Genomic DNA, 26,395 nt, shown 5'->3' on the forward strand with positions numbered 1-26,395 from the left:
AGAAAGTGTTGAGTTTCTCACCATTAAGTACGATGTTACCTGTAAGTTTTTTATTTTTTGTAGATATTTTTCATCAAGTTGAGGAAGTTCTCATCTATTTCTAGCCTTTGTCATAAGTGGATATTAGATTTGTCAAATGTGATTTTTCTTTTTTCAGTCTACTGATGTAATAGATTAACCTAGTTTTCATTGTTTTTATGACAAGTATGCAATATTGCATTAAGAAAAGGGGCTCTGTAGTCTAGTTTCCACCTACCAGCTATGTAACTAGTAAATAACTATCCTAAGTTTTAACTTCCTCATTTATAATATGGAGAAAGTATTTACATTAAAATCCTTGGGATTAAATGCTGTAACACACAAACAGTGGTTACCAGACAGTGTGCCTAGCCCACCGCAGCAGTGTTCACTATAATATTCCAAAGTGTCAACCAAGCACAGGGTCCATATATAACTGTTGACTAATGAATGAATGCTGATTATTATTAACAGTTGCCCAAGTTCTCAGAAAACACAGACTCCCATACTTTTCAAAAGTATACTTGACCTGTTTTCATGTATATATATATTATTAGTTTACTTTTTAGATGTTTGCGGGAGTCATAATCCTTCCATACCAGTGGGGGTTCATAAGTAACTCTGGAGATAAGGGGTGAGGAATCTTAAGGGTCTTCTGAAGTATAAAAGCCTGTAATTCTGATGTGTGGTGTGCAGAACACTCTCCTTCCTACAATGTATGTTCATTAATGAATTAATTTTTTTTTTAACATTCTATTTGTGGTCTTGTTTCTCCCTCAAATGATTTCACACATGCTGCTAAAATACAGTAGGTTTAACAGCCTTCATAACAGAGTCAGTAGAATATAAAATTATTTGCAATTCTTGATATTTTTACCAAAATTACTGAAAATATGTTTATAAACATTATTTTTAAAAAAAGTTATGGGGTGCCTGGGTGGCTCAGTCGGTTGAGCGTCCGACTTGGGCCCAGGTCATGATCTCACAGTCTGTGAGTTCAGGCTCCGCATTGGGCTCCAAGCTGACAGCTCAGAGCCTGGAGCCTGCTTCAGATTCTGTGTCTCCCTCTCTCTCTGCCCCTCCCCCACTCATGCTCGCTCACGCTCTGTCAAAAATAAACATTAAAAAAAATTTTTTTTAAAAGTTATGTCGGCTTTTCCACTGAATATAAAGCTTACCACTACTATGCCCAAAATAAGTGATTCTATAGTACTAATAACGTTAATGTTTCCACATTAACTGATAGGACAATTTTATTTGCTATATCTTGACACTGATGCTTAACTTGGAAAAGATATAAAATCAAATGACTCAACAGAATCGTGATTGATGGTTGTTCCACAATACTGGCTATGGAAACAAACTAAATTAGAACTTAAATTCGGAATAACAATCTCTACTAAAAATACATATTTTTATAATTAATTCATCTAAGATGGATGTCAATTGATTTTAGATTCCGTTAAAAAAAGAAATGAAGTGTTAAGATACGCATTGACGTGCTTTTTAAAATCTGACCACAGAAACTTTTTCCTGTATAATGACCATTTCATGAGAAATTAGTATCCCACAAAAACAATCAGAAAAATGCTAACATGGAAAGATACAACTTATACGTCAAAGAAAAAATAAGCGTAAACATATAGGATAAGTATAAAAGCACATTTAAATGACATTTTACAATCATTCCAGTATTTGAAATTTTTTAAATTTTATTATTAGATATTATGTTCATCATAATAGTACAATCCAAGTACCATCCATCACTCCCAGGTGGAAGAGCTGCTGAAACTACCAGGAAGGCAAGCAGTAACTGCAGGCTGAGACTGACAAGAGTCCTGGGCTCTGCCAGGTTTCAGGACTAAGAACTGCCCGAAGACTTTCTTTTCTGGAGAAGAAGGAACCACGACAGAAAGTCATGGGGCAAGGATGCCAACATCAAGTTCCTGAGAAAAACTAGATTTTCAGAAAGGAAGGAACTCACTCACATGACTATTCCTGGTGTCCTTGACAAACCTCAGGTTGAGAATGATCAAAGGAAAAAAATGAAACAAGACAGCACAATTATACATCACCAAACCATGCAGACAAGAACAAAAGCTTAGGAAATAATGAAGCCACAAGATGAAGCTGGCCTAGTGAATAACCTTTATGGAACAAACTGATACCATTTTAAGCCAGCAGGACTTTGGCTTATGAGAAATAAACTTGCCTATTTCTGCCACTATGTTCTGCATTTTATTACAGTAACTTAGCCTTCACCCTAACACATATTTACCTGTAATGTGAAGAAATGGCACTGCCATTTTTATTTAACTGGCTATCTCTATAAGGTCACAAAAATTGAAATTGGATCCCTATCTAACACAATACACAAAAAATAGTAATTTTCTGATGGGTTACAGACAAATGTAAGAGGCGTTAATTTAAAAATTTCTGTAACGTATGAAGATATCTTTATGACCCTCAGGTCATGTAAGGACTTTTTAAGTTATAACACAAGAAAATGAACCGTGTTGAGAAAATACTCCTACAGAGTGGCCACAAAATTTCTCTAAAAGAAACTGTATCCCAACAACAGATGAAAACATAAAAACTATTACTAGAGATGGCTTTAAAGATTTCCAACAATCAACAGCAAAGATATCAATAAGAACAAGTGAAAGATTCAAATGGTGGAAAAAGAACACATAAATAATTTTAATTATGATGGCAATGGGAACTCATGGCCATATTAAAACTCTATACATTAAAATTAGCAGTTTTTATTCATCAAAACACAGTATTAAGTGAAAAGGAAATCTACAAACTAGGAAATGATATGAGTAACATAAATAACAGAGAATCAATAGCAATACATAAAAAACTATAAAGTTGGTTAAGTTCAAATTTTTATTAGGCAAAGACATAAATAGATATTTCATAAAATTTCACAAAAGAAACACTAATGACCATAAATATGTCGGGAGAAAATAAAGATGTAACGCCTCATTAATAATTAGGGAAATATAAAGAAAGACCAAAGAAATTATTACATACCAAGATGGCAAAAACCAAGGAATTTAACACTTGACCAAGTGCTGATGAGAATCTGAAACAGTAAGAACTCTTGTATACTACTGTTAACATTAACTGGAGCAAAACACCGACAAATAATCTGTACTACCTTATGAAGTTTAACACACTGTACATCCTAGCAATACTTGTCCTTAGATATGTACCCTCAAAAACTTTTGCACACATGAACCAAGTAGTACAAATATGTTCAGAGCAGCATTATTCTTAAAGTCAAAAACAGTAAATGACCCAGAGGAATTCCAACAAGAAAAGAGATAGATCAGGGTATTTTAACAGATGAATACTACATTGCAAAGAGTTATTACATAACTATATACAAAAGCATGGCTAATAATTAAAAACACTGTTAAAGTAAAACACAGGTGAGAGAAACAGAAAATAGGCATACCATTTTCACAAAACTAAAAATATAAAACAATACATTTTTGTCATTTACATGACAAAATACGAAAAAGATAAAATAATTCTGGGCAGTCACTACTCATAGCAGGGTAGAGGGATATTAAAAGGAACACATAAGCATATACAACAGCACTGAAAACATTCCATATTAATTAATTCCAAATATTAATTTAGAAACTTCAAGTCCAAAATGATGCAAACGTAAAGTTCTCCACAGTCCAAAATTTGTCTTTAAATTCAATACAATTCCTTTCCAAAATTTTTAATATTCATACAAAACAGAATCACACCATACCTGCTGCTTAACACCATTCTCCTTTCATTTAATAAAACAGCTTAGAGATTTTTTAAAAAAAAGATCAACACTACTAATCTAGTTCATTTTATCAACAGCTTCGTAGCATTCTAGTATATTAGTATACTACGGTTTTTTACATTCTCCAACTGATATGTTTCAGTTATGTGCAATTCATCCTTGTATTTAAATACCTGTGAAAGTCTCAAAAGCAGATCATAATCTATGTAATGAGTAACTCAATAAATTCCATGAAGAAGAAATTGTGCAAACCATATTTGCTCAAACAGAATAAGATATTTTGAGGGGAAAAAAATTGAACAAAATTCAATTGTTTTATTTTACCTTTTTTTTTTTTTTTTTTTAAATAGAGATACAGTGGGTAAGGGGCAGAAAGAGGCTCGATCTCCCGACCCTGAGATCATGACCTCAGCTGAAATCAAAGAGTCAGACACTTAACCAGCTGAGCTACCCAGGCAGCACTCTGAAAATTCAATGTTTTAATCAGATGAAATTTTGAAACAATTCCTATATAACTTGGATCTAAATGAGAATATAAACTTCAAATGCAGATGATTATAAAATTTTAGAAAGACTAGTTACCCCATTTAAATAATTGGGCAAAAGATTAATATGAAAAGCTGTTTAACCCTGATCATAGAAAAAAACAAATTCAAATTAATACTACATTTAGGTGCCACCTCATCTATCAGACTGGCAAAACCCCAATCACTAAACAATATACTCTATTCAACAAGCTATCGGGAATAGAGGCACTCATATATTTTCTATACAGCAGTACAAAAAAAAAAAAAAAAAAAGACAAAAGTTTCCCTGTACAGCCATGGAGTGATCTCCAGGATAAACTTATCGTTAAAAAGGAAGTTGTAGCTGTTATAACCTGTATACACTGTCACTCTCTCTAGGGTGATGGGAAGGAGAATGTAGGAAACAATTCACATTTGTTTACATTACACAAAAGAAGGATAAGCCAAAAATTGATGAAAATGACACCTATAATGGGATAGACAAAGCAAAGGAGAGTGGACAGGAAGTATTAACCAGACTTCTATAAATGTAGTTTATTTTACTTTTGATTTGGGAAAATTTAGCCAAAAATGTTAGGGGGAAAAAATCCCTAAAAATCAAAACCAAATGAAAACATGAAACCTATCAGCTTGGTAGTAGAACCACACACAGAATTCTTTCAATAAACTTTGATATTCTGTTTTTATACTATAAGGACAAAAATAACTGCAAAGAAAGTTTAAACTGTATTCAGTAATTATAATGTCAGTCTAATACTGATGTTCCTTTTTAACTAGTGTATATATATGTACATATATTACAATTTTAATGTTAGCAAGCAAAATTATTCAATTTATACAAGAGGTAGAAATATAATATCAGAAAAGTAAAAACTGTAAAGTTAAATTGGAAATAACAAATGAGCTCACAATATTATGTCTCCAAATTATTTGCTAGCTCTGTTCACTAAAAGGGCTTTGAAGTAATGACCGCCTAACAGCAATTAGCACCTTTGCACCCACGTTACTGTGGTCTCTTAAGGACCACTACTCACCCAAAGAAACCACGATTTTTTTTTAAAGAAATGGCTAAGATCTAGAACAAGAAATGATACTTCAAGCAAGTAAGTATCATAGCTATTGGTGTTATAAGCTCTCAATAGCTCAAAATGAAAAATTAAAGACTTCTTAAAGAATGATCATTGGGGGCGCCTGGGTGGCGCAGTCGGTTAAGCGTCTGACTTCAGCCAGGTCACGATCTCGCGGTCCGTGAGTTCGAGCCCCGCGTCAGGCTCTGGGCTGACGGCTCAGAGCCTGGAGCCTGTTTCCGATTCTGTGTCTCCCTCTCTCTCTGCCCCTCCCCCGTTCATGCTCTGTCTCTCTCTGTCCCAAAAATAAATAAACGTTGAAAAAAAAAAATTTTAAGAATGATCATTGCAATAAGACTGGGAAATAAATGTAGAAGCCTGTTTTCTTATATAAAGGGAATTCCAGTATGACAAAATACTGACGTAAAAAGTTAACAGAAAAATCGAAAATAGGCGGGGGTGGGGGGAGGAGTGGATCACCATTTTTGCAATACCCAACGAAACTGCAATTATTAACTAATAAAATCAAGAAGGTATGAAAGGATAATGGGAGCACTATACTGGATACATCATGCTAACCAAACCCGAACCTCCTGATAAATGTTAACGTCACAAAAAGATAATGAGGTATGTTCCTCCTGGTGTGATACAACAGGAAAAACACACAGTGCATCTACAAAATACTCCTGCTAAAAATTAAACCTGAATCTGATCAAGCCTCACCTCAGGAAATAGGACATGAGGAACATGTAAAACAATGACATGGAAGTATAATCACCAAAATCAACAAAGTGGAAAACCGTACAGAATAGATGACCCAGTTTCTCTAATAAGCAATAGAAGAAAAAGCAATAAAGGGAATGGAAGGTAAACCGATTCATAGTTATATTTATAGAGACTTAAAAGACGTTAACCAAACCAGCATACTGACTTTCCTTGGATCCTGATTTGAAAGAGGAAAAAAAGACATTTTTTTTTAAATGTTTATTTATTCAGAGAGACAGCACAAGCAGGAAAGGGGCAGAGAGAGAGAGGGAGACACAGAATCTGAAGTAGGTTCTAGGTTCTGAGCTGTCTGCGCAGAGCCTGACACGGGGCTCAAACCCACAAACTGTGCGATCATGACCTGAGCCAAAGTCAGACACTTAACTGACTGAGCCACCCAGGCGCCAAGACATTTCTGAGGCAAATGGAAAATTCTTACTGTTGGAAATTAGATATTAAGAAATTATTTTAAATTTTATTAAGGTATAATAATGGTATCAATATCATCCTTAGGAGATTATTATGTTAGAGACACACGATAAAGTATTTAGTGAGGACATGAAATGATCTCTGAGATTTACTTTAATATTCTCCAACAGGAAGGATTTGTGTATTACTGTACCATTACCATTCACACTACTTTTTATGTATCTTGAAAGTTTAATAATGAAGTTTTAAAAAAATTTAAAAAGGGAAAAAAAATTGACACAAATAAATGGAAAGACATTCTGTGCTCCTGGTTTGGAAAAAAATCAGTATCATTAAAATGTTCATACTACCCAAAGCAATCTACAAATTCAATGCAATCCCTATCAAAATTCCAACAGCATTTTTCACAGAAATAGAACACACAATCCTACTATTTGTACAGAACCACAAAGGACCCTGAAGAGTTAAAGCAATCTTGATAAAGAAGAACAAAGCTGAAGGCATCACACTCCCTGATTTCAAACTAGTAATCAAAACACGATGGTACTGGCCTAAAAACTAGATACATAGATCAATAGAAAAGAAATGCAACCATACATACACACACACACACACACACACACACACACACACACACACACACACATATATGGTCAATTAATTTATGACAAAGGAGCCAAAAATATACAATGGGGAAACGGTCTCTTCAATAAATGGTGCTGGGAAAACTGAACAGCCACATATAAAAAGAATGAAACTAGACTACTATCTCAAACTATACACAAAAACTAACTCAAAATGAATTAAATACTTGAATATAAGATCTGAAAGCATAAAACTCAAAGAAAACATAGGGGCTAAGCTCCTTAACAAGAGTCTAGGCAATGATATTTTGGATTTGACACCAAAGGCAACCTGAGGACCTACAGAATGGGAGAAAATATTTTCAAGTCATATACAGTTGTCCCCTCTTACCTATAATTTCAGTTACTCATGGCCAACCATAGCCTGGAAGTAGATGATCCTTCTTCTGAGGTATTGTCAGAAGGTCAAGAGCATCCTAATCCTACATCACAATGCACCTATGTCATTTACCTCACTTCATCTCCTCGCATAGCCATTATTTCATCACAAGGGTGAGTACAGTACTATAAGACAGTCTGAGAAAAAAAATTTTTTAATGTTTATTTAGTTTAGAGACAGAGAGAGCACGCACACAGAGAAGGGGCAAAGAGAGGAGACACAGAATCTGAAGCAGGTTCCAGGTTCTGAGCTGTCAACACAGAGCCTGACATAGGGCTTGAACTCATGAACCGTGAGATCATGACCTGAGCCAAAATCGTACGCTCAACAGACTGAGCGTTCCCTGAATCCACTTTTAAACAAGAAAGTCAATGAGTTCAGGATCTCAAGTAGACTAAAAGACAATAAAATAAATTTCATGTGAGGCAGAAAAATAAGGATAAAAGCACAGATTAATCAATTACAGAAACAAAAAAAAAGTAAGAAAAGCTGATTCTTTTTACAGACCAGTAAAATAAGGTCTCTGATAAGAGAAATAAACAGAATACAAATGATCAAAATTAGCAATAAAAAGGAATTTAAAAATGCTATAGAATTCTGAGATATCTGAAACCCAGTAAAATATAATTTTCTAAGAAAGCAGTAAATAAACTAGTAACTTTGGAAGAAATTGAACTATTTATCAAAGACGTGTCCCTCTTTCCTCACCCTTTATATATAAGCTGCTTAAAATCTTTGTAATATATAGAGGAAATGATGGGAAGTACATACAGTGCTGATTAACTTTGGTAAAATCACTGGTGATTTAATTTACTTTCCTTTTTGGCTAGCGCATTAAGCATAACCTCTATAATTGCAGAAAATATTATGGGGAAGAAAGAGGTAAATTTTTCAAATGTTATAGTTTCCTACCTTTGAGCTCAAGCACTGCCATCTTATTTTATTGATAATGTAAATATAATATTACAATTATCCTATAAACTTCTTTAAATGTTTGAGAGACAGAGGGAGAGCATGCATGGGAGCAGGGGAGGGGCAGAAAGAGAATCCCAAGCACGCTGTGCAGTCAGTGCAGAGCCTTGCACAGGGCTCCATCTCACGAACCATGAGATCATGACCTGAGCCGAATCAAGAGTCAGATGCTTAACCGACTGAACCAGTCAAGCTCCCCAAACTTAGTGCAATTTAATCAAAACCAAAAAGTCTTCATGGAACTCAGCCGACTGATCTTAAAATACACATGGTAAAGAAAGTGCCAAGACAATTTTGAAGAACAAAGTTGTGAAATTCACTCTACAAGGTTCCAAGACTTACTGTGACGTTACACTAAATTAAGACACTGTGGTACTGGTACAGGACAGACAATGAAACAGAACAGATAGCCCAGAAACAGTTCCATCCATCTATGGAAATCTGACAGCTGACACTGCAGATCAGTGGGGAAAAAACATGAACTATTCAATTAAGTTGGTACTAAATGGGTTATTCATAAGGGGGGAAAAATCATTAAACCTTTATCATATACTAAAGTTAAATTCCAGGTAGACTGAGGCCCTAAATGTGAAAACCAAAATTTCAAAACTTTCATGATAAAAATCACTATATATAAGATCTTGAGTTAAAGAAAAATTTCTTAGAACTAAAACATAAATGTGACATTAAAATTTCCAAATTCTATTCAATAAAAAAAAAAAAAAACACAAGCCACAGACAGGAGTTAATGTATGTAAGTAACATGGCTTTAGGACCCATAATGTATAAAACTCCTAGGAAACAATTTAAAAAAGGATAAAAACTACATTAAAAAGAAAATGGACAGACTATATCCATGAACAGGTATTTAACAAGAATGGCCTATAAATAAGAAAATGTATCCATTTTCAGGAAATTCAAACTAAAACAAGAGATCTATTCACGTGTTCCTCATTCTGACAATTAAAAATTCCAACAACGCCAATTATCAGAGAAGACGTACAGAAACAAGAATTCTCATACACTGCTAGTAAAGTATAAATTAGCACAACCATTTAGGAATGCAACGTATCAATATCAACTTGCAAACAGACACATAATATAATCCAGCAATTCCACTTCCAGAGAAACCTGAATAGTGGCATTTATTAATGCATGCACAAGAATACTCACAGCAGTAATTTATAACAGGAAAAAATTAGAAACAACCTCGATATTTGTCAGTAGGGTAAGGTACATTCACATAATCATATACCATATGGCAATGAAAATGAATTAGAGCCACATGTAAACCTGGGTTAAAAAAAACAAAAATGGGGACCTGGGTGGCTCAGTTGGTTAAGCATCTGACTTTGGCTCAGGTCATGACCTATCTCACAGTCAGAGTTCGAGCCCTGCATCAGGTTCTGGGCTGACAGCTCAGAGCCTGGAGCCTGCTTCAGATTCTGTTTCTCCCTCTCTCTCCGCCCCTCCCCTGTTTGTGCTCTCTCAAAAGTAAACAAACGTTAAAAAATTAAAAAATAATAACATTGAACAAAAAGAACAAGTTAGAGAATACAAGCAGCATGTGGCACATATACATAGTTTAAACATGTAGAACAAAACCATATATTGCTTATGACACAAAACATAAATAACACACACAGGGAAAGTACAGACATTCACAGGAATGGCAAACACCAAATTCAAGATAGCGGTTACCTGGGGTGGAAGTGGAGGGAAATATAGGATGAAACGAACTGAATGTTAATGACCACCAAAATTCATACATTCAAATTGTAATTCCCAATGTGATGGTATTTGAAAATGGAGACTTTGGGAGATAATTAGGGTTAAATTAAGTCCAACTCCATACCTTCAAAATTCTACATTTAAAGGCTGAAAGGAACCCTCCAACGAACCTTTCCTAACACCATTAAAATGAGTTCACTTTGTGACCTTTTTTACTTTTTCCCCCCCTGAATTCTTTTGGATTAGATGTCTTCAATTTTAGTCACCCCCATTCTCCAATTATTTTAGAAGTTATATATTCTGTCCCTATGTTTACTGTGTTGACCCTTACAATTTTAAAATACAAATTTATCTGATTCACTTTAGTCTTAAAATTTCCACCCTCCAGACTGGTACAGTCCAAAAGAAATGTAAGATGAGCATATAGGATGATCTTATAATGTAAGACGATCTTTTAAATGTTCTAATAACCGTATTTTTAAAAGACAAAATAAGAACACAATTTTATTGAACACAAAATAATACTAACATTTAATAAATATAAAATTACTTTTTTTATCATACTAAGTCTTGGAAGTTTATGTACATTTTACAACTGGAGATCAATTTAGACTAGCCATATGTCAAGTGCTCAATGACTACATATGACTAGTGGCTACTATAATGGACACCATAGCTCAAAACAATATTAGAAGCATCAGAACTTAAACATCAGTTACTCAACTACTCTCTTACATGTTGTTATAATATTTTTAGTTCAACTTTTTAAACCCCAAATCAAACAATCACTGCTATCACTTTCTCATACTGTCAATAATTATATTTACCCACAGGCCTACCAACTTCTTGGTTAACCTTACTTTTCCTACCCCAAACCTCCTTTCTGGAGTCATCAGCTTTCTTCCTACAGCATAAACTCTAGAAATTCTTCACTGAGTCTGTTGATGAATTTCCTCAATTGCCTTTTTTGGGGGAGGGTGAAGGGAAAAGGGGTTTCTGAAATAACTATTTTGTTCTTCTCTTTTAAGTGATAATTTAGCGGACTACAAAATAACAGGTAGGTAGTTATTTTCATTCAACACCTTGAAGATACTATTTCACCATCTTCTGGACCCCCATGTTGCTGAAGAAGCATATTGTATCTTTACAGTTGTTACTCCTTCTTGGGAAATCTGGTTTTTCTATGGCTGCTTTAAAGCTCTTCCGTGTGTCTAATGGCTTGCTCTTTCACTGTGATGTGGCTAGGTTTTCTTGTGCTTCCTAAATCTAAGAATTCATGAAGCTCATCAATTTTGGTAAATTAGTTTTTAAACTTTCATATTCCACTTCCCTGCAATCTTTAACTTTCACTTTCTGGTAGTCTAGATAATTTGTTATTAGAATTTCTCTTCCTTTCCTCTTTTAACCTCTGCTTTTTTGTTGCTCTGTGTTAAATTCTGAGTAATTTTTGTTTTAATTTACTAATTCTCTCTGTAGGGTTATCTGCCCAGCTATTTTTAACCTGGACTCAAAGCTCTCTTAAAAACTTATGTACAGGGGCGCCTGGGTGGCTCAGTCGGTTAAGCATCCGACTTCGGCTCAGGTCATGATCTCGCGGTCTGTGGGTTCGAGCCCCGCGTCGGGCTCTGTGCTGACAGCTCAGAGCCTGGAGCCTGTTTCAGATTCTGTGTCTCCCTCTTCCTCTGACCCTCCCCTGTTCATGCTCTCTCTCTCTCTCAAAGATAAATAAATGTTAAAAAAAAAAAACAAAAAAAAACAAAAAAAAACAACTTATGTACACTTGAGGGGATACCTGGCTGGCTCAGCTTGGAAAAGCATGTGACTCCTTTGATTTCGGGGTCTTGAGATTACTAAAGATTACTTGAGATTACAGAGATTACTAAAAAAAAATTAGTAAGCTATTGAAAAAAATTATGTACACCTGAAACTAATACTATGTATGTCAACTATACTTCAATAAAAAATTTAATTTGGGGGCACCAGTGTGGTTCAGTCAGTTAAGCATTTGACTTCAGCTCAGATAATGATCTTGTGGCTCATGAGTTTGAGCCCTGCATCAGAGACTCTGCTGTCAGCGGGGAGCTGGCTTCAGATCCTCGTCTCCCTCTCTCTCTGCCCCTCCCCTACCTGGCACATGTGTGCATACACTCTCTCTCAAAAATAAATAAACTTTTTAAAAATTTTAATTTTAATTTTTAAAGAAAAAATTTTGTCTCTAACAGCCAGTTAAAAAAGTTCATATCTGGGAGTCCACTGTGGTGTTCCTCCCAAATCAGGTGTACAGAGTAAAGAGCTACAGTAACAACCATGATCCTCATTTGAGCACTTATGTGCCATTCTGTGCTAAATCTTACATGTTATTTCATTTAATCTCCAAAATAACTTTTGAGGTAAGTCCTATTAAGACCATTTAAAAATTTGTTAAACTAAAGCTCAGAAATTACCTTCAATGTTATAGAGAGGCCATATTCTAGCCTGCTAGCAAATTCTAAATCACATGCTCTTGACAAGACCTCCACTAAAAAATTCTTGTCTACCATCAATAACTACAATTTAAGTTGAACTTTAATACTGTCTTTCCATCATATAAATTTTAAGTGAACTTTAAGATACATTTATTTTACATATCCTTTAAGAATACTGATAACAGATGTCTACTGAACTATGCTGAGCAGACAATGATGAACACAAAAAAGGTGAAAGAAGTTATTATAAGAAATATTATTGGGAATAACATTACAGACACACACAAAAATCAAATGTCTTCTAATGTAAAAACATACCACCACTTATAAAATATTACCAAAGACAAACAAAAAGAATATGACAGTCTATAGATCCAACACCAATTGACAGATACATGAACATTTTAAATTATAACATCAGAACACAATTAGTAGATGCAGACTCGGGGGGCAATTCTGTGGAATCAACAAGTTTTCTTCAAAAATAAAATGCAATGAGACGCCTGGGTGGCTTAGCTGGTTAAGCATCCGACTTCATCTCAGGTCATGATCTTACTGCCTGTGATTTCCAGCCCCGCATCAGGCTCTGTGCAGGGCTCTGTGCTGATAGCTCAGAGCCTGAAGCCTGATTCAGATTCTTTGTCCCTCCCCTGCTCCCTCTCTGTCTCTCTCTCTCTCAAAAATAAAATAAAACATGAAAAAAAATGTTTAATAAAATGCAATGTTAAAAAAAAAACAAACTTCACGAAAGGATAACATGCAGATTAAAAAAAAAAACTAAAAAAAGGCTTATCAACCTATTGAATTTGCTCATCTTGTTTCATCCTGATCTCTCCTTCTCACCAAAAAAAAAAAAAAAAAAAAAAAACCAACAAAAAACCCTGTAACAAATACTTTGACCTTTATGAGACAATTAAAATGTTTTTTTATTCAATTTTCTTTTTATGTTTTTATTCAGTTTTTGAGAGAGAGACACAGAGCACAAGAGGTGGAAGGGCAGAGAGAGGGGGATCCACAGAATCAGAAGCAGACCTCAGGCTCTGAGCTGTCAGCACAGAACCGGACACATGACTCGAACTCACAGACCATGAGATCATGACCTAAGCTAAAGTCGGATGCTCAACTGACTGAGCCACCCAGGCACCCCAAAAATTAAAAATTGTAACATTAATTTGGCACTTGATAACATTAAGGAATGTTTTTTTTTTCTGTCCTTAACAGTATTCTGGTTATATCAAAAAAAAAAAATTCTTATCTTTATGAGACACACCAAAACATTACAAGTAAAATACTGTATCTGCTACTCATCTCAAAATAACATAGGAGAGGGGCGCCTGGGAGGCTCAGTCAGTTAAGCATCCGACTTCGGCTCAGGTCATGATCTCGCAGTTCGTGACTTCGAGCCCCACGTCGGGCTCTGTGCTGACAGCTCAGAGCCTGGAGCCTGTTTCAGTTTCTGTGTCCCCCTTTCTCTCCGCCCCACCCCTGCTTGTGCTCTTTCTCTCTGTCTTTCAAAAATGAATAAACATAAAAAAAATTTTTTTTAAATAACATAGGAGAAAAGTACAGTGAATATCACAAATTCTAGCAATGGTTTATTGATGATTATTGGGACTATGTGACAAATAGTGGTTCATAACTATCAGGTCTTTTTCTATGTTCAAATTTCACAATAGGTATAAAAAAATCATTGCTCAAAAACACATCTTTCATGATAAGTTTCTGTGATACTTTTACCACTTCTGAAGTAAAAATATTACTTAACCACCTTACGCCCCTAATGCAGTATGTCCAAAACTAAATATTACACTTTAGCAACACAAAGAGACCACATAAGAGTTTAAATTTTAAATTTATAGAGACTCATGATTCTAATTTATAGCACCCCACGTAATACCAAAGCCAGTCTTCTTGGAGTTAATTCTCCAAATTCTAACAAGAGGATAATAATGAGCTACTTTTTATGTATGGGAACTTACCAGTATTTACAGAATAGTGCCTACCAGATGAAGTACAGATTTCATAACCTGCACTTGAGACCTTCTACAACCTGTGTGCCATCTTTCTCTCAAATTCATATACAAATCTACTGACACAAAAGCTATTCAGTGGTTCTCAATTTGTGCCAGCCCATCAACACAACTCTGGCCATGTCATTCCCTCAATATACACTACTCACCTCCTCTCCCCAAATATTTTTAATGTACAGGTCACAACTCACTACTTTCGTGAGGTCTACTCTGATCCTACCAAACCAGACTAATCTCTTTTATAACAGCCATAGGCACTTGCTTAAACCTTGTGTTATCTCTTTAACCAGATGAGGTCCTAGAAGACACAGCTCTTTTGGATCTCCAGCAAAAAGGAAGAATGTTATGAAATAAAATTGATGTTTATCTTTTCACTGATAAGTGGCTTGAGATGATAAGCATACTGAAGCCAGACCCATTAGGAGTTATTAAATATTTAGTGTGTATGTACTACTTAACACATACTACTGATGATGGAAGAGCAATAAAACAAATAACGTCCCTACCTCTACCCTCAAAGAGCACATATTCTCAGTGTTTCTGAATTGCCAGTTAACAGTGTTGGCATTTTGTAGACACACTATAAATGTCTGTAACTTGCAATTCAAATATAAACACCTAAGCATGCATATGTAGCATTTTAAGAAAAATCACACTCTAAAAGCCCAAACAGAAGTTTTTAATAACATACTTACTATAAACAACCAGTTATATTCAATCGTTACAAAAAGTAACATCTAGCATTATTTCATTGCAATTATCTAAAAAGCCCATGTTGGTGAATTCACATCTCAAACAGTTAAGTTCAGCAATTTACAAACAGTGCTTTCTAAATACCAGTGAGATCCAACGTGGAAAATGCTAATAATTTATTTTAACAAATATGTCCTCTGTTGTCCAGTTTTAAAGGCTTCATTTAGTAGTTAATTTAGTATGAGAGGTAGCACCAATTTCACTGTTTAAAATATCCATCCAAAAAGTTAACATTTTACCACAAGGAGTATAATCTTGAATTACTGTGCAATCACTTCATTCATTTCTGTTTTCCTCAGTAAAAGGCCGATTATACTGCGATTTCAGTGTCAAATTGGTTAAGAGTATAGAAATGAAACCATGAAGTTAATTACAAATTACAAAGAACAAAAAAACCATTTTACAGAAATGCAACAAATCTCTTCATTAAAAATTCACAAATTTCTGAGGCACCTGGATGGCTCAGTTGGTTAAGCACCCAACTTGTGATTTCAGCTCAGATCGTGATCTCCTGATCATGTGATTAAGCCCCTTGTCAGACTCTGTGCTGAGTGTGGAGCCTGCTAAGAATTCTCTCTCCCTCTCTTTCTGCCCCCACCCAGAATAAATAAATAAATTTTTTAAAAAATCTTTAAAAAAAACTCACAAATTTCTTTTTATACTCTCACTAAGCTAACCAAAAAGAAGTCTAAAATCAACTGAGTAGCTACATCAAATTTATATGGGTAATGAAAAATGAAATTTCAACAAATCCTAAAGTTATAAAATTCAGATATTCTATATGTAGTGCAAATCAGTTAATATTAACTGAGGACCTGGTTTGTGAAAAATACTTTTTATGCATAATCACATTTAATCTTCAAAACTATTATAATCTCATCTAAAAAGTAAAGGACCTGAAGCTAAAAACATTTAAGATCAAATAAAAAAAAAACTATACTCCTTAATAATACAAATAAATCTATATGTCCAACACTACATGAAGAAATTCAAAGTAATAATCTGTAAGAAAATGTACCTACAATGTGTACAGGAAATCAATTTTACACAGAAGTGTAACAAAGATGATCATTAAAATAGGTCAGGTATAGGGGCGCCTGGGTGGCGCAGTCGGTTAAGCGTCCGACTTCAGCCAGGTCACGATCTCGCGGTCCGTGAGTTCGAGCCCCGCGTCGGGCTCTGGGCTGATGGCTCGGAGCCTGGAGCCTGTTTCTGGTTCTGTGTCTCCCTCTCTCTCTGCCCCTCCCCCGTTCATGCTCTGTCTCTCTCTGTCCCAAAAATAAATAAACGTTGAAAAAAAAAAAAAATTAAAAAAAAAAAAAAATAAAATAGGTCAGGTATACAAAAAGGCACAGGACAAGATATATAAAGTCAAATTCTCAAAATCTCACCCATTTCAAAATATAAATTGTAAAACAATTTTTTAGCCTAAAATTAGGTGATACTCTAAATTGTTCAAAACCCAGAATTAATAAGGGTGTGGAGAAACAGGCATTCCCATACATAGTTGTGGAAAGAATCCTTTTGGCATTCTGGTTTTCATAAACTTTTAAACTGTAAATTTCATTTGACACAGGATTTTTACTTCCATTGTAAATATTTCCACATACTCTTTAACTGCAAACTAGAATCAAACTATGTCATCAACAGAGAAAAGACATTGTGGTGTAGCCATATAACAAAGAATGAGGCAGATCTAGAACTACAGACCACATTATGTAATTTTTTTTTGAAAAAAGGAAAAAGTAGGTGGACTTGTACTTCCAGGCAAGATGGTGTAATATGCACGAGTTTCCCACTGAAACTTTAAAAAAAAAAAAAAAAAAAAAAATTACACAGGACATGTGTAACAATGGTTTTCAAGAACCAGACAATGATGGACAATGATCCCTGAAATTCAGAAAACAAGTAAGGTCAGTCCATGATTGCCCCAGCTTACTATCTTGAAAGACCAGGCCATGGCACAGCCCAGGTGGAGAAAATGGCCAAACTTCAAAAACTCCCTAAGAGGACATGAGTCCAAGGAGACCAAAGCAAGTAGGGTTTCTGCAGCAAAGTACCAAAGAGAGTTGCACAGAGGCAGCTCTGGGAATCTGTGGAAAATCCCCCCGAATATTCAATGCATGCACACAACTGTGTTGTAATATAGAAAATATTTTTCTTATTGTTTAAGTAGTATTTAAAAGATAATTGGCTGTTTCAACAAATAATATATGACTTGTAACATATACAAAAGTAAAATATATGATACCAATAGTACAGAGGCCAAGAGAGAAGAAATAAGTCTTGAAGGAAGACTGTAAGTTAGAGATGTATGATACAACTCCTAAAACCAGCCACCAATATAACCAGAGTTATAAGCTAATCAGTTAACAAGAGATATAATGGAATTAAAACAGTATCCATCCAAAAGATAGCAGAAAAAGGGAACAAAGAACACAAAGCACAAACAGAAAAACAGCAAAGTAGTAGTTTTAAAACTAATCTTATTAGTCAAAACAAGAGAGTGTAAGTTGGATGTAAAAATGGAATTCCAACTTTATGCTATCTACAAAAAACACATTTTAAATCTAAGGACACAAATAGGTTGAAAGTAAAAGAATGGAAAAAGATATACCATGTGAACCCTATTCAAAAGAAAGCCAGAATGGCTATATCATAAAAGTAGATTTTAAAGTAAAAAGTATTACCAAGGATAAAATGGTCACTACATAATAAAAAAGGAGTCAATGCACAAAGAAGACATAGTAATCCTAAACATTCATGTACTAATCATAAACTTAAAAAACATAAATAAATAAATAAATAAATAAAATAAATAAATAAATAAATAAAACTGGAACTGCAAGGAGAAACTTAGACACGCACAGGTAAAAGAGGAAATTTCAATATCCTTCTCTCAATGTGATAGCACAATACACAGAAAATCAAGAAGGACAGAGATCACTTCAACAACATTATCAATAAACAAATGACATTTATAAAACACTACCCAAGAGCAGAATACACATCTATATCAAGTGCACGTAAAACTTAAGATATATGATATTTGGATCATAAAACAAGTCTCAACAAATTTACAAAGATTGAAGTCTTACAATATGTTCTCTAGCCACAATGGAATTGAATTAAAATAACAGACACATTGGGGCATCTGTTGGTTAAGCACCCAACTTCAGCCCAGGTCATTATCTCACAGTTCATGGATTTGAGCCCCGTATCAGGGTCTGTGCTGACAGCTTGGAGCTTGGAGCCTGTTTCAGAGTGTGTCTCCCTCTCTCTCTGCCCCTCTCCCACGTGCGTGTGCACGTGTGCAAGAGTACGCGAGGGCTCTAGCTCTCTCAAAAACAAACTAAAAAAAAAATTAAACGAGAAAAGTAACAAACATCTATGGAACACTCATAATATTTGGCAATTAAATAAATAACATACTTCTCATAACACATGGGGCAGAAAAATGTATTACAATGCATTTTGAACTGAATAAAAAGTATGCATGTCAAAATTATAGAGATGCAGGGGTGCTTAGGTAACTCAGCTAGGGTAGCTCAGTCAGTTAAGTATGCATCTCTTAATTTCAGCTCAGGTCATGATTTCACGGTTCCCAAGTTCCAGCTCCGCATCTGGCTCCGCACTGACAGTGCAGAGCCTGCTTGGGGTTCTCTCTCTCTCTCTCTCTCTCTCTCTCTCTCTCTCAATGAATAAACTTAAAAAAAAAAAATCTGAGAGAGGCCACGAAAGCTGTACTTAGGAGGGTAATATATAGGGGCACCTTGGTGGCTTAGTCAGTGAAGTGTACGACTTTGGCTCAGGTCATGATCTTTCAGTTCACAAGTTCAAGCCCAGCTGTGCTAACAGCTCAAAACCTGGAGCCTGCTTCAGATTCTGTGTCTCCCTCTCTCTGCCCCTCCCCTGCTCACGCTCTGTCTCTCCAAAATAAATAAAAACATTAAAAAATTTTTAATTAAATAAAAAAAAGGAAAATATATAGCACTAAACCTCTATGTTAGAAAAGTATCACGTCAACAATACCAGCTTCAACATAACATTTAGTTGAAAAAGAACTAAATGCAAAGCAGAAGAAAATTAAAACAGTAGTTATCAATAAAATAGGAAATAGAAAACTCAATGAAACCAAAAGCTGATTTTTGGAGACTATTAATAAAATCAATAATCTCTAGCTAGACTGACAATGAAAAAAAGAGAAAAGACACAAATGATCAATATCAGGAATGAAAAAAGTGACAGCACTACAGATCCTACAGACATCAACAGTATAAAAAGGTAATTATCATAAACAACTCTACGCAAATACACTCAGTAACTTGGATGAAATGGACTAATTCACACGGAAGGCACAAATCACCAAAGTTCACTTAAGAAGAAATAGATAACCTGAGTAGTCCTGGATCTATTAAATAAACTAAATGTGTCATTTAAAACCTCCACAAAGAAAACAACATCAGGCCCACACAACTTCACTGGTGAACTGCCCAAACATTCAAGAAAGAATAGCATTTAGGTGTTCACCCTAATATCATCACTTCTATTCAGCACTATACTAAGATATCACAGGAAAAAAACGGCATCCAGATAGGAAAGGAAAAAGTAAGACGGTCTATGTAGAAAACCTGATAGCGTCTACAAAAAAAGCTATTATATCTTAACAAGTGAGTTTGGCAAGAGTGAATAATACAAGAACAATACACAAAATATTTGTATTTTTCTCCACTACTAACTAGAAACTGAGATTTTAAAAATACCATTTATAACAGCACCAAAAAACACTGAAATAGGAATAAATCTGACAAAAATGTACAAAAACTGTACAATGAAAACTAAACACTGCTGGGGCGCCTGGGTGGCTCAGTGGGTTAAGCATCCAGTGCCTGATTTCGGCTCAGATCATGATCTCACGGTTTGTGGGTTCGAGCCCTGCATCGGGCTCCTCACTGTCAGTACAGAGCCTGCTTGGGATTCTCTCTCTCCCCTTCCCTCTGCCCCTCCCTCATTCCTGCACACATGTGCACTCTCACTCTCTCTCAAAATAAATTTAAAAAAACCTAAACACTGCTAAAAGAAATTAAAGAAGATCTAAGTAAATGGATAAATTGTGTTCATGAGTGGGAAACTTCAACATTGTCATGATGTCAATTTACCTCAAATTGCTTTTTACATTCAAGTTACTTCCAATAAAATCCCAGCAAGCTTTTCTGTAGAAACTGACTCCTATAAAAACATGAAGGACATAGAAGAGCCAAAACAACTTAAAAAAAAAAAAGAAAGAAAACCATGATTGCTTGATGTCAAGCCTTAACATAAAGTCACAGTAATTAAGACAGTATGTTTTTGGCATCTACATGGACAAAAATGGGTCAATGGAAAAGGATACAGTACAGAAATAGAACCACTCATACAGATAGCTGATTTTTGAGAAAGGTGCAAAGCAATTCAATGAACAAAAGACAGCCTTTTCAACAGTGCTGGAAAAAGTTTAACTCCATACCCCCCAAAAAAGAAATGCACCATATTAAAAAAAGAAAAGAAAGAAAAAAAAAAAAAAACTCAAATGCAAAACCCAAAACTATGAAACTTCTATTACAAATCAAAGGAAAAAAATCTTTGTGACCTTGGGTTAGGCAAAGATGGCTTAGACAAGACATGAAAAGCACAAGCCATAAGAAGACAAAAATGGTAAAGGTCATCAGAATTAAAAATTGCTGTTCTTTAAAAGACACTACTGAGAGAATGAAATTACAAATGGCAAAAAAAAAAAAAAAAATCTATGAACCATATATCTGATAAAGGACTTATAACCAGAATGAAGGCTTCTTAAAACTCAATAGTAACCCAATTTAAAAAGTAGGCAGGCAATCTCAAGAGATACTTCACCAAAGATGATATGCAGCTGGCAAAAGAAAACACATGAAAAGATATTTAACATAACAGACATTAGTGAAATGCAAATTAAAACCACAAGATTACCACTTCACCCCCTCTAGAATGTCTAGAATCAGAAAGACAAGCATTGGAAAGGATGCAGAAGGACTGGAAATCTCATACCCTATTGGTGACAATGTAAAATTACACAACCACTTTGGAAAATAATCTGCAGTTTCTTAAAAAGTTAAGAACATATGTGTATCATATGATCTAACCATTCCCATCAAAGGTATTTCCCCAAGACAAACGAAAAGTTCACACAAAGACTTTTACAGGAATGTTCACAGCTTTATTTACAATAGTCAAAAACTAGAAAAAAACCAAATGTCCATCAAGAGTTGAATGATAAATTGCTGTATATCCATAAAATGTAGTACTACTAAGCAATAAAAAGGAATGGACTATTGACAGACAACACGGGTAAATTTCAAAATAATCACAGTGAAATAAGACCAAATAAAAGGGGAGTACATACGGATTCATTTAAAATTCTATAAAATGCCAACAACCTATAGTGACAGAAAGCAGATCAGTGGTTGGAGAAAGAAAGGCAGAAGGAAGGGTTACAAAAGGGCAAAATGATATGTTCATTATCTTGATTGTGATAATGGTCTCATAGATGCTGTATACTTAAAATATGTCCAGTTTATTTTATATCAAATTGAATCTCAATAAAGTTATGTTTTTAAAAGGCAAGATGTGGGCCAGTACATGTGTTATGAATCCATCTGTGTAAGTAAGCAAGGATGCTAATGTTTGATAATATACACAATGGTAACACCTCAGAGGGAAAAAAAGCACCAAGAAAAATTTAACATAATTACCTACACCTGAGAAACAGGACTGGGATTTGGGGAGACATACCTTCCACTTTGAATTTTTTTAAGGGCACATAGAAATATATATACAATGAGAACTTAACTACTTGTACATATGCATGACTCCAAAGCAAAAATTCTTAACCACTGTCTCAGAAAAGTTCATAAAACAAAACTTCAGTTATTCAAAATTTATATTAAACAAAGGATAAAAAAAAATGGTTGGCAATTATTTTTACATCATTTTCCATTTTTTTCTCCTCAAACCACTAATACAGAAACTGGTAGAACCAATAAACCATACCTGGACATCCAATCCTGAGTCTCCTCCTATCTCTGGGCCTACTCATGGTGGCTCCTGTCTGAATTCCTTCTCTCCTCACCCACTAACAGTGAACAACTCAGACTTGAGTCATTCATTCTTTTACAAAATTCCACAGGATACCTAACTATACATTTTACATCTTGCACTCTTGAGCTATTCCCGATTTCAAATCCTGCAACTACCTCAACTTACAAAATAACACTGCCAAATAAAAATGCCTTCCCCAGAAAAAGCTCTTTCTCCCCCAATGTACATAGTAGAAACTCAACAAATAAGCCTAAATATTAAAGCATGATAAGTGGGGAGCCTGGATGGCTTAGTTGGTTAAGCATCCAACTTTTACTCAGGTCATAACCTCAGGCTCAGGTCATGATCTCATAGTTCATAGGTTCAAGTCCCGTGTTAGGCTCTGTGCTGACAGCTCAGAGCCTGGAGCCTGCTTTAGATTCTGTCTGTCTGTCTGTCTGTCTGTCTGTCTGTCTCTCTCTGCCCCACACTCCAATGGTGCTCTGTCTCCCTCCCTCTCTCTCTCAAAAATAAATAAAACATTAAAAAAAAAATTTAAAGCATGGAAAAGTATCCAGTGTACTACAGGGCAGAGGACAGAAAATAAGCAAGGAAATACAAAATATTCCCTAAAGTATTCTAAAGACTATCACAAAAAATACTGTGAACGGTCACCATCACTATACTAAGGACACAGCCTCTCAAGACTACTCACATTTGAAAGGGGGAAATGTTACTGCATCCAACAAGTATTTGTATATCAGGTTTGGAGTATGTTGTGCCAGGCTTGAAAAATTAAAAAGACAGAAGACAAGGACCATGCCCAAACACAGCAGACAGGTTTGCAAACAAAAATTTTAACATATTATGCTGTTAAAATGTGCAACGATTCAAGGAAATCAGAGGCCTAAGTATTAGAACTAAGGTCTAAAGGAGTAGTTTTCCTGGCCAAAAAGTGAGGGAAAGATTCCAAATGATCTGTACCATAACAGCTATTTTCCTTTAATAGAAAGACAAACCAGCTCTTAACTTCTGACTCTAATTTGAAGCTAATTACTGAAACAAGTTTCGCTTGTTTTAAAGATCAAGATAACTGATTTCTAATGTGGCTCACTACTGACACATTTTAGTCTTCATAATCAAAAGTTAAAAAACACTTAGATTAATAAAATTATATGATTTATGTCAAATCACTTCTCTGCCCACTTAAAACCATAACTTCCCCTCAGAAAATTGGGATATCATTTTTATATTCACAAGTCATGTCTGAAAGCATTTTTCATTCCCTGAACACCATTCATACCTAGTTTAGAATGTTCTCACAGACTTTCTAGAAAAACTTAGTTTTGTCTATTTAGATTGTAAATTATATAACCCAACTTTTAAAATTAAATGAAACACTTTACACTTGGGTTTTGTTAACTCTAACTTTCAAAAGCTAACTTAAAAATTTCCATTGATGGTTAATAGTAGATTCAGCCATTCTGTTTTCATTAGTTGCAAACAATTGTTTCCTACCTTGACGCCAACTGCAACCTCAGTGACAATTCTGTAAAGAAAAAAAAATAGTTTCAACCTCTTATTCTTTTAATGATCACTGTTGGTCTCTAAAACTTTAGGGTAGTTAACCATTCATAAATCTTCCACTAACCATGCAAATGGAAAACAGATACACAGATGGTCAGTGACAATTCTTTGTACTATTTTAAACTCAGTTTTCTAAAAATTGCTTTCAAACTTAAGATGAAATCACTAAACTCCTGGTATTTTTTAATAACCTATTAAATACCAAAAAGAACAAAACCCCAAGAAACTATAATGCCATTTCCACAAAGCTAGTATACTTAGATTAATAGTTTAAAACTTAAAACAATTCTTTAGTTATCCTGACAGAATCAGAAAACATGAATTCCAGTGCCAACTTTTGCCGTCAATTTTCATGTTAACCTGGGGAAATAGCAAACTTCTTTAGATCTAGATTTCATGTGGAAAATTATCTCTAGATAACCTCTCGGACAACTTAAGTTTGGTGACTTTGTTCACTTTGATATGGTCTTCCCTTAATATCTTTTAAAAACACCAAACTCCAAACACTTAATTAAAATAAACTCATATCTTACAGGACTCTTCATATACTGCCGCTGATTCTAATAGATGTACTTTTTAAATGATTCGTTTTTATACCCCCAAATGGGCCCAATACAGCTCTCTTTTCGCCCTCAAGGGTGCCTCCTTTTCAACAATTAAATCATTAAGAGTCTTTTCAGATGTAGAGCATTAAGTACCAGGGAGACCCCGGTCCCGGTCGTTTCCCAAAGCCCTTGCCCTCACCTCACTCAGCATTCTATCTGCACTAGGGCTCTCAAGGATGCAGCACGGTTCTGGCTTTTTGTTTTTCCCGAAACCGGTCAAAGTGGCTAAAAAAAATGGCCCTGTGTTGACTATCTGCTCTTGTTTCTGCCATGGCTGTTGGCCTTTGCCCATGTGACTGATGCCGACCACAAACACTTGGGTTTTTCAGATGATTTAATTTCTGGGCCCTTTTGCCAAGCCTTGAACGTTTAGGCCCCCACAAAAAGGCATTTTTTTCGGTCTCCCGCCCCCACTACCAGACTCAAGTGAAAACAAAGGAGTATGACATCTGCCTTCCCCCTTCCTCCCGCCGCCGCACGCCCTCCCCGCCCCCCCCCTTCCCCAGCGGCTCCCACTTAGCTTTCCCCCGAGCTCCCGCCACCGGCATCTCCCCCAGCCTGGGCCCGCCGGGCGAGGCCCGGCAGGTGGAGGACGGCTGGGGTGCACACAGACGCCTTTCTCCCATCCCCTAACAACCCCCACACAGGCCTCTCTCTTTGGCCACAACATTCGCTCCCACAGGCGCGGCTACCCAGGGTTCGGGTCCCAGGTTACGGATCGAAATGGCTCCTAGAGGGGGCAGGGACGGGCCAGACGTTCTGGGGTTCCCACCCCATCCCCCGCCGCCAAGTCCGTGCCCGCTCCCTCTCCGGGGTCGTCGCCCCCGCCATCGCCCCAATGCCTCTCCAGTCTACGAGCCCGCTTTCTTCTCATTTTCTCGACCAGAGCCCGCCGGGGGAAGCGAAGGGAGGGGTGTGTGCGATGGGGCGGGGGTTGGGTAACGGCAGCCCAGCCCTGGGAGGGGCCGCCGGAGGGTTTCTGGCCGACCCCGAACCGGGCCGAAGGAGGGTCCAAATCCCCTCTCACACACTTCCTTCCCGGCCCCATTACATACCCGTCCATTGCCGAACCGGACAAAGCTTCGCTCACAAGAACCGAGCCACGCAGCCAGCGAGACACACAAGCGGCTAGAAAATGGCGGCCAGGGCCCGACGGAAATTGCCGAAGGTGTCGGAGCGCACGGGGCAGCGCGCGGCAGCGGCGGCGGCGGAAAGAGCCGAGCGCGCCGGCGCCCGGCTGCGGGAGGCGAGCGGCGGGGCGCGGGGACGAGGGGGAGTGGGCGCCGTCGCCGCCGCCTCTTCCTCCGCGCGGCCGCGCGCCTGGGGCCCTCCGCCCTCCGCCCTGTGGGCCCAGGCCTGCTGCGGTGGAGCAGGGCGGCCTAGCTTCTTTTTGCACGCGCCTCTGAGAAGTCCCTGATGTCTTTCTTGGGCAGCGTGGATGGAACACCTCTCAACCCTTCACACCCATTGCCCTGGATCTCACGGGGGTGGTCCCAGAACTGCACGACTGCCACCAAGCAGCCTCCACTTTTAAC

General features: G+C 36.4%; 1 protein-coding gene across 1 annotated transcript in view; it reads right to left on the reverse strand.

Annotated features, from left to right (window-relative positions):
* The window catches only part of PTBP2 (polypyrimidine tract binding protein 2), an 82,698-nt gene extending 56,708 nt beyond the window's left edge, over positions 1-25,990 (reverse strand). The window contains exons 1-2 of the mRNA XM_047082845.1: positions 25,916-25,990; positions 24,187-24,217 (exon numbers count right to left, since the gene is read on the reverse strand). Coding sequence (XP_046938801.1) covers positions 24,187-24,217; positions 25,916-25,923 — 39 coding nt within the window. The 5' untranslated portion in view covers positions 25,924-25,990. The remainder of the gene's footprint in view (positions 1-24,186; positions 24,218-25,915) is intronic.
* Between the last annotated feature and the right edge of the window lie 405 nt (positions 25,991-26,395).

The sequence above is a fragment of the Lynx rufus genome, unplaced genomic scaffold (genome assembly GCF_022079265.1).
Source record: "Lynx rufus isolate CCGP_SWC_20201006 ecotype Redwood Valley unplaced genomic scaffold, mLynRuf1.p SCAF_2, whole genome shotgun sequence".
Lineage (NCBI taxonomy): Eukaryota > Metazoa > Chordata > Mammalia > Carnivora > Felidae > Lynx > Lynx rufus.